Source organism: Solanum stenotomum, chromosome 5, assembly GCF_019186545.1.
Source record: "Solanum stenotomum isolate F172 chromosome 5, ASM1918654v1, whole genome shotgun sequence".
Classification (NCBI taxonomy): Eukaryota; Viridiplantae; Streptophyta; class Magnoliopsida; order Solanales; family Solanaceae; genus Solanum; species Solanum stenotomum.
The window spans coordinates 34,658,783-34,668,080 of record NC_064286.1 but is presented as its reverse complement, the minus strand read 5'-3'; the positions used below and the strand labels follow the sequence as shown (position 1 = coordinate 34,668,080).

General features: G+C 35.6%; 1 protein-coding gene across 1 annotated transcript in view; it reads left to right on the top strand.

The window, feature by feature from the left end:
- The window catches only part of LOC125865033 (putative casein kinase II subunit beta-4), a 9,601-nt gene extending 538 nt beyond the window's left edge, over positions 1 to 9,063 (top strand). Inside the window, exons 2-5 of the mRNA XM_049545187.1 lie at positions 1,510 to 1,728; positions 7,702 to 7,811; positions 7,969 to 8,134; positions 8,771 to 9,063. Of these exons, the coding sequence (XP_049401144.1) occupies positions 1,510 to 1,728; positions 7,702 to 7,811; positions 7,969 to 8,134; positions 8,771 to 8,901 (626 nt within the window). The 3' untranslated portion in view covers positions 8,902 to 9,063. The remainder of the gene's footprint in view (positions 1 to 1,509; positions 1,729 to 7,701; positions 7,812 to 7,968; positions 8,135 to 8,770) is intronic.
- The last annotated feature ends 235 nt before the right edge of the window (positions 9,064 to 9,298 follow it).

Here is a 9,298-nt window from a genome sequence, read left to right as displayed (position 1 = left end):
CCCCCCCCCCCCCCCCCTCCCCCCTTTTCCATTATTGCTACAATCAATATTTATGTTTCTCAGTGCATTACATTGTTCTCATATATCATTCATTTAGCTGGAGATGAGTTTGAGGCTTTAAGTTTGGCCTGATATTTTGTCCAATTAATTCTTTTTTCTTTAAAACTTTTTTGGAGATCCAATTGGCTCTCTTTTTCTTGTTCAAATTATACATATAAATTGGTTCTAAAACTCACTAAACTTTATATTTATCTGTATGGATTTGTAAAGGATCTCCTTTGGCACTTCTCAGTGGGGTCGTCTTGCATGGATTTATGTTCTTTAAGTAGGGGTTTGTATCCTGATAAAATGCGTTTAACTTGACTGGAGTAATATGATGTTCTTTTTCTTCTGAAAGCATCTAGAATGTGGTCAGGATTATGGTACCTTTTCAAAAAAGAAAAACGTAGAATGTGATCAGAAAAAAGTTCTGTCAAGTTTCAAAGGGGGAACATGACTGGAAAAGCTGTTACTGGAATGTCATTCTATTCTGCTCGAGGTTCCTTCTGTATCTTCTAAAGTTACATTGTAGATAGTTCTATTCTCAAAACCATTTAAGGCACAGTTACTATTATAAAAAAAAAAACCATTTAAGGTAAAATCTTATATGGTTTTAGACGCATGATGTGTGGGTTAGGTACACATCACATGTTTGAACCCCAGACAAAGAACTTGTATTTAAATGGAGAAGGGTAGAGTGGCGGACCCATTATACAAGTTTCAAACTGTGTACCATTAGCTGTTGGGGATCACCTGGTTCTAAAAGGGTTATACTCCATTTTTTTTTTGCAAAATATTCTGGTTGTAAGCATGTCACATTGTTGGTTGTAAGTTGTGACTTTCGATAGTAGGTCTTTTTAGCAATTGCTTCTTTTGTCGGATTCTTAGATCTGCTTACTTGGGACTTCCTGACAAGTGGATTCATTGTAGATGGATCTATTAATGAGCACTCAGCTGCAGCGTCTAACAATTATGGTTTAGGGTGATGGGGTAATGTGGTTATAAATGATGCTTTCATTTGGTATCTCACAGCAATTGAAACCAAGAGTATTTATCAATTTGTTTCTCCTTACTACCTACAGTTACTTGGAAAGCCAACTCAAATTTCCACTCTATTTTCACTACTCTTTCTACATCAACCTTGAATTTTGATTAGTGGTATCTTCCGGTGCTTTATGTCAGAGAGTTGGCATATTTTACCCATAGATACTGGAAAGTGTGAGATAGTTTCCGCTATATTTTTGTTACTCCTCTTAGGAAAAGCCAGAACATGTTTCCTCTATATTTTCATTACTCCCCTTAAGAAGAGCCAGAACATTTTTTGCTATATTTTGCTTAATCTAATGACACCAGCCATTTAGTGCAATGACTGCATTTATTTTGCCTATGCTTCTGTTTTCTTAGTGCCGACTTTCTTACTTGCATGTCAAACATGATATGAGTAAATGCCCATGGTTGTGTACGTTGCAGAAGAATCTGAATCAGACAGTGAAGAATCTGATGTTAGTGGTTCTGATGGAGATGACACATCATGGATTTCTTGGTTTTGTAACCTGCGTGGGAATGAGTTCTTTTGTGAGGTTGATGATGACTACATTCAAGATGATTTTAATCTTTGTGGATTGAGTGGTCAAGTTCCATACTATGACTATGCACTTGACCTAATCCTTGATGTTGAATCCTCTCATGGTAAGCATAGTTGCTTCTTTAGATTTTCTGATGAATTGCAAGATAACAACATTTGACTTGTCTTTTCTGTTGAATGATTCAAGTTATTGGTCTTCTGTAGATAGAAAGAAATAGGTAAAACATGGGTTTATTTCCGACCTTGCTGCACTCTTCCGTGTGGAACTCTTTCTTTTTTAAATACAAATTAATACTATGTTAATTTCGGTGTAAAGTCTACATGTTTCTAAACTAGTAAGCTTGACTTGATATTTTGAGGTTGACTGAGGTACCTGATTTTCAAGGCTGGAAAAGGGGGAAAGTTCGTCTCTGGTAACGTACCATGCCAGATTCTGCTTAGCTGGTGTAGATTATTTGTAGACAAATGCATGAATTTGGATTTGATATGAACTAAATGAGTTTTTACACATGCCCTTGCTTAGTGTCAAGGTTTGTAAGAAATGTTATCCAACGATGTTTGGGGATCCTTATAGAAATAGTTGGCTGGGTTCATTATTTACTTTTCTAGCCGGTATACATGGATTACATACTGTTTATACATGGTTATACACATACTATACATCCACCCGGCTATTTTTGGTTTAAGCAGTTGAATGAGCGACTATTTAGGTTAATTCTCTGATGTTGTTTATGCTTCATAGGGTTTTGATGTTACACTCAATATGATTGAAGGCATGCCCGAGTTGTACTTAAGAACCGAATAAAAGTGAGTGCGGGTTGGTCGCTTCACATTGCTTAGGTTTGTCCGTGTTTCAATGAGGTATACCAAGGTGCAATGATGTCCACCTTAAGGAAAAATCAACCAACTAATTTTAGTTATGTTAGTTCATTAAAAAGTTAATGTAACGCGGTAAAGTTATCTTCCTGTGAATAGGTCACGAGTTCAAATCGTGGAAGCAGCTACTAATGCTTGCATTAGAATCGGCTGTGTACATCATATCCCTTGGGGTCCTCAGATCCTGTGTGAACACTGTGTGAACAGATGATGCTTTGTGCACTGGGATGCCCTGCCCAAAGTGTTATTGTTATGAAAATATTATTAAGAAAATATTTTTGGTTGAATACATTGCTCATGAAGAATGATAAAATTATAAATTTAGTAAGGAAATTAATTGAATTTTTGTTAGAAATTTGACATTTCATTTTTTTGAAAATAAAAATTATAGATGGTTTTTGAATTTGATAGTATGATCCAGTGTTTTAAAAACAACCCCACCTCAACCCCCGCCACTCCTGCTGATTGTCTTCTCCAAAAAAGTTTAAGTTTTGGAAGGAGACGGTAATTTCTCCCGACGGCCGGTCTTTTTTTTTTGGGTTTATTTTTTTATTTTAAAAATCCTTTACTTAAAAATAATTTGTGAGTTAAATATAGTTTTTCAATCACTATTTTCTCTATTTTTTCAGATCTGAAAAAATATCATCACCACCTTGTTCACTGAAAAAAATGGAGATCGACCACAACCACCACTCTCTTTCTCTCTCCCTCCCTCTATTGTACTAAATCACATTTTATTTGAAATTAAATTATCAAATATTTTAAATATTTAAATCTTGAAATGGGTCTATTCCTAAACTTCTAATATGCTTTCCATCGTTTTTTCATCATTTCGTTATAGCTATCTTCATTCACCATGGTTGAAGTTTAAGCTTCTAGGAAAATGGAGAAGAAGAAGAAAAAATAATTAAAAAGTGGCTAAATAAGTCTTTCACGCGCAGTCAGTGAGTGTATCACACTCACTATATCATGTAAGCAAAAAGTGCCAAAATGACACATTGAGGCCTGGCATGAGGTGTTTAAAATGAACAAATCTTAGTTTAGGTGTAAGTAAAAATTAGTGCCAACTTTAGGGGGCCACGGATGGGTGCAACCTTTTTTTTCAAATACTCTCCAAACAAAGCTTTCATATAAACATTCACTCCTTTATCTACTTTTTTCCTATTTCCTCCCCAAATTGCTCTTCAAGTCCAAAGGATCTAACACAGAAGCAATATAAATCATTGGGTTCATATTTTCAGGATTACCCCAATAGCTCTTGAGTGTTTTTTAATCATACGCCCAACCATAGTACTTAAATTAAGATCGTCACTTGTTAAACACAATATTAAGTATACATCAAGCTCACATATATCCTACCTGAAACCTTTATGGTAAGCTCATAAAACTTTTCAAGAAACTTTACCATATTTCTCACATTCGCCCAATCATCACATACAAGCGCATCTACAATACTTCCATCTTCACAAACATGAGTAGATAGATAAGTTTTAAAATTTGCATCAAAAAGATCAAACCTATCAAAGGCCTTCTCAAAGTGTTGTGTCGTTTCTAACATCAAGTAGGCGGAATTCCACATAGTAGGCACATCGAGCGATAATGTTTTATCATATTCTATCTTTTGGACTTCACAACATTTCACAAAGTTTCTTGTTCTTGCTGGAGATGACCTAACATACCTCACCATTTGCCTAACTCGTTTGACAGAAATATCAATTTCCTTCAAATCTTCTTGCACAATTAAGTTAAGTATGTGAGCCATACATCTCACATGAAGATGCTTACCACCCGTTATATTGGTTCCCACATATTAATCTGCTTTGACAATTGTGTAACCATAACACTATTAGAAGAAACATTGTCAACAGTAACACAAAATACTTTGTCCAAGTTCCAATCAAGCAAGCAATTACCAATAGCCTCTGCCATTTGCCCACCCTTATGACTAGAGATTTGGTAAAAATTTAATATTCTTTTATGCAACACCCAATTAAGTGAGCAGTCAAACACATAAGTAATTCCTTGCATTAATGTCCATATATCGGTGGTGAGGCAAATCTTTGGTAGTACTTCTTTGGATGAATTTTTTTGATTGTATCTAAGTTCACCATAAAGTTCATAACAACCCCTTGTTATCCTTCTACGAGAAGGAATCCAAAATAGAGGTTGGACTTTATTTATAAACTTTTTGAAGCCTTCCTTTTCAACAAAGCTAAAAGGTAGTTCATCCACAATTGTTTTCTCAACTAAAACCCTCCTAACTAATTCTTGTTCAAATTTCCAAAGTGGTGCTTCCTTAGATGGGAAATTTATCTTGTGTTGAGAAGCATTTCAATGATAGGTTTATAAAATTGGCACCTTGCTAAATGTTGGTTCAATCCTATTGTACCGTTGATGGAAGTATAAGCAAGAAGCTGGTGACAATACCTGCACTTCGCTTTACTAATACCATTTTAAACCACCTATCGAAATGCTGCCAAGCTTTGGATCTTGGTGCCATTTCTTCGCTTTTCTTTGTATCTTGGGTGTCAAGTGATCATTTGAACCGGGCAACACTAACTCTACTTTCATCGTCCATCTACAATAAGTGAAAATTTGAAGAGTAACTGAGTAACTATAAGACTATAGTGTAAGAGAATGAAAACGCAAGGCAATTATTGAAGACTAAATAACAACAGAAGAACCAAGTCACTCTAGCAACAACCAATAACAATCCATGAAATCATTAAAAAAATGATTTTTTGTAGCAGTAGTAGGCATCGACGAGCATTTTACATTTGACAACACAAATAAATAGAGGTGCCTGAGAGTGAGAGAAGTTAGATGAGAGTGAGAGTTACAAGTTACAACTTACATATTGTTGCGACTGAGAGATGCCTTACACCATTGGAGAGAAGTCACGTCAACGGCCACAAAGAAGACTGAATTGAGATTCTTGCGAAAAGTCGAAGGGAAGACTAGAGTGTGGGTTGCGGCTGTGCTATGAAGTAAGAGGTGTGACTTGTTAGTTTTCGTTTGCTTGTTTTAAGGCTAGGGGTTCCAAAATTTGGAATTGGGTGGATCAAAAAATTAAAATGTATTGGGTTAAAATTTCAAAATATATAATTAATAAAATTTAAAATATTATTTTAAATTTAGTTAATCAAATTTCAGTTTTTTCGGTGCACCGATTTTTTTTTGACCCTTACACCGAATACCGAACCAAAAAATTGAAATTCCAAAAAATCAAAAAATTGAAATCAACCAAATTAGTTTGGTTCGGTTCGATTTTTTGGTTTTCCAGTATTTATGCCCACCCCTACCGTACGCCCAAGTTGGATCTCTTTTTTGTGCCATTGAATTAAAAAATAGAATAGACTACAAAAAACAGAACAATAAAAAGAAAAAAACAGAGTGGATTTAATTGTAGCGCAGTAGCAGAGAAGATTATATTGAAAAATTGAAAAAAAAGAAGAGAATTGCAGAATGCGACCTACAATAGTGTTGCCCAAGCTGGGTCTCTTTTCGTGCCATTGAATGAAAAAATAGAATTTACTACAAAAAAATAGAACAGTGAAAACAAAGATGACTACAACAAGAAACATAACAAAATAGAGGGAAAATTTCAAAACATGGAAAAAAAAGAGCATAACAGGGGAAGGAATACAAAGTAGAGTAAAAAGTTGCTAAAAGGAAAAAAATAGAGCGGGTTAATGGCAGCGCGGTAGCAGAGAAGATTATATCGAAAAATAGAAGAAAAGAATTGTAGAATGTGTCCTACAATAGCATTGCAAAACAACAAGTTGAAAAAAAACCTAGTAGTAGTGTTGTACCGGCCATATATGTTGAAATTTTGGATTACCCTGAATGAGTAGCATTGGATCTTTCTTTCCCACCTTCTGCATCGATTTCCCCTTCCCTGCGAAGCTTCAAGGAGAGCTTTACACACCCAACACAGATTTGCTTCATTGATTCTAATGCTGCTAGTTAACCTCCTCCCACGTTCAATCAGAGTGAACCATCGATCATAATCTTTGCTAGTGTTTGATAACTCAAAAGATTTGTCGCCTGCAATAAATTTTTTTTGCTCTCCCATATCTAGAAAAGAGAAAAGTCATCGCAGAAAGTTGACGGCAAAAGAATCAGATAAATGAACCAAACAATTCATCTAAAACATCACCAGTCAATGTTTTTGTTCATCCATAAAGCTGCTGCTGGAGAATTTGTGGTTTTTGATTATCCGTTGGTAGTTTTGTTTGAGAGATCTATACTTCCATCTCTCATCTAATGCAAACATGCATTGATATATTTTACCTTGTGTGGCTGGATCAATGATTAATCTGCCACATCCACCATTTAGTTATTCTTTCTGTGGGAGCATACTCCAATTCCATTTTTTTATTGGGCAGATTATTAAAATTCTGCTGTCTAGTACTTGTGCATCACATAAGAAGGTTTTCTTTTAAGGAACTCTCATAATTTTATGTCTCAGTAGGTAAACACTCCTGAAGATGGGTTATTTGGGGGTAGTTATTGATAAAAAATTAGCACACCTTGGAAAAAGTATTTAACCTCTGTTGATAAACCTGCTAAATTTATGAACCATGGTGCCATCTGTTTTATGATACAAATGAACCTTTTGGTTTACGAAAAATTGAATTGGGTCCCAGCTTATCTAAATCAGATTCTTTTCTTCATTTGGACTGGGAGTCTGGGACTATTAGGCTTAATTGGATGAATGGAGACAATTTCTATAATGGTTTTCTCTTATAACTTGCATCTTAATTCTGTCTACTTTATATAATATTGAATTTTCATGTACTTCCTCTTGGAAGAGACATATAGCTGTAATCAGATATTATGGTCTCTGAAAGAATTCTAATGCTTGGAAAACTGATGATATTATGCTTGGATGATATTATTTTCTTTCTATTCGAACTCTTGAATCTTGGATAAAATAATTGTGTTCAGGCCTTATATTTGCCAGCATGTCCTTGTACATACCATGTCATACCAAGCTTTTCGATTAATTTATTTTTGATATCAACTTCCTTTTGAAAAAAACAAAACATTCTTTGTATTCACAGGTGCAAATTTAGGTCTATTTTAGTGCAACTAAAAATGTCAACACTTGTTCAAAACGTACACTTTCGACATTTGTAAAAATGAGTTTGTAGTTTTTCCTGCTGTGATCTTTTGAAAATTTCTCCTGCTTTGTATAGGTGATATGTTCACTGAAGAGCAAAATGAATTGGTTGAATCAGCAGCAGAGATGCTTTATGGCTTGATCCACGTCCGGTATATTTTGACCAGCAAGGGAATGGCTGCAATGGTAATGTGTCTTATATATCAGGCTTTCAGTCATTTATATGATTCTAGTCTTACCTGCTTTTGTAGCCCCTCTTCTCCACTCCTTTTCTTTCCATTGGTGGTGCTTATTTAACGTGCATCTTGTCTGAAAAACTGATTTCCTGGTAAACATTTTTCAGTTGGAGAAGTACAAGAACTACGACTTTGGGAGATGCCCACGAGTTTATTGCAGTGGACAGCCTTGTCTTCCAGTCGGTCAGTCTGATATTCCACGCTCAAGTACTGTAAAAATTTACTGTCCAAAATGTGAAGATATCTACTATCCACGATCGAAGTACCAAGGCAGTATCCTTCACTATTATAGCTCTTATGCCTTTTCTTCCTCAACACATTTCCTCTATAGCAGTGTTTCGAATGCAAAAAGCGAAAAAAATCACTGAAATCTATTGGGCTTCAAGGACAAACTGCAAATTAAGTGCTGCCTTTAATGGACAAAGGCTCAATTTGAGGGAAAGATTAAAAATAATATATTTGTAGAGTAAAAAATGACAACTATAAACCCAAACAAACCGACTGACAAAAGAATTTAGGTGAAATATTTATTGCTAGTGCCACTCTCTTCATGATAGAGCCCTAGGGCAATGGTGCACACGTCTTGGCTCTATAGTGCCTTCACTGGAGCGTCTCGAGCCAGGGGAATCATACAATGTATTCTGCAACCTAGTTTCAGGGATTAAGCATGCCACTACCGGTCCTTTAACACCACTCCACTCTACTAGTACATTTATGTTGTGGTATCCTGGATTGATTTTGTTCCGAACAGTTTTATTTTGTTATTCTCTCCATATTTGAAGTTCCATTTGGACATGGATGCATATAAACATCAAGAGTAGTTCTGCTCATAGTTCATATTATTGTTTGCTCCCTTACTGCGACTAAAATATCACTCTTCCCTGCATCTGATTTCTTTGACTGGCCAAGATATTGATGGAGCTTACTTTGGGACAACATTTCCTCACCTCTTTTTGATGACTTATGGACACCTGAAGCCGCAAAAGCCAACACAGAATTATGTTCCAAGGGTATTCGGTTTTAAGATCCACAGGACTTGAGATTGAAGGTCCTCTGTGAAATGTGATGAGATTAAATAGTTTGTCAGTAAATGGTTCTCACCTGACATTTATGTACAATTCATCCAGGTAGAACCATGAAATGTTGAGTTGTTAATGTCCAAAATTGTTTCATTGATGAAAGAAGTAACTGTCGCCAGCCAATCTCTCTTTTGTAATCTTATTATTTCTTCTTCCACTTCTATTGACACCTGATTTTCATGTAGTCTTGGCTCTGCGAATCCCTTTCTCTTGCTGCTGCAGTACTTGCTACGACAGTTTTCCAACGAGGCTTATATTTGGATTTTACAGTAGGATACTTTAGTGTTTTGTTCCACTTTTAGTAGGACCAATTCCAGATGGGATTCATAATGGTTTCTCGCTGACAAGACTTTTTAAT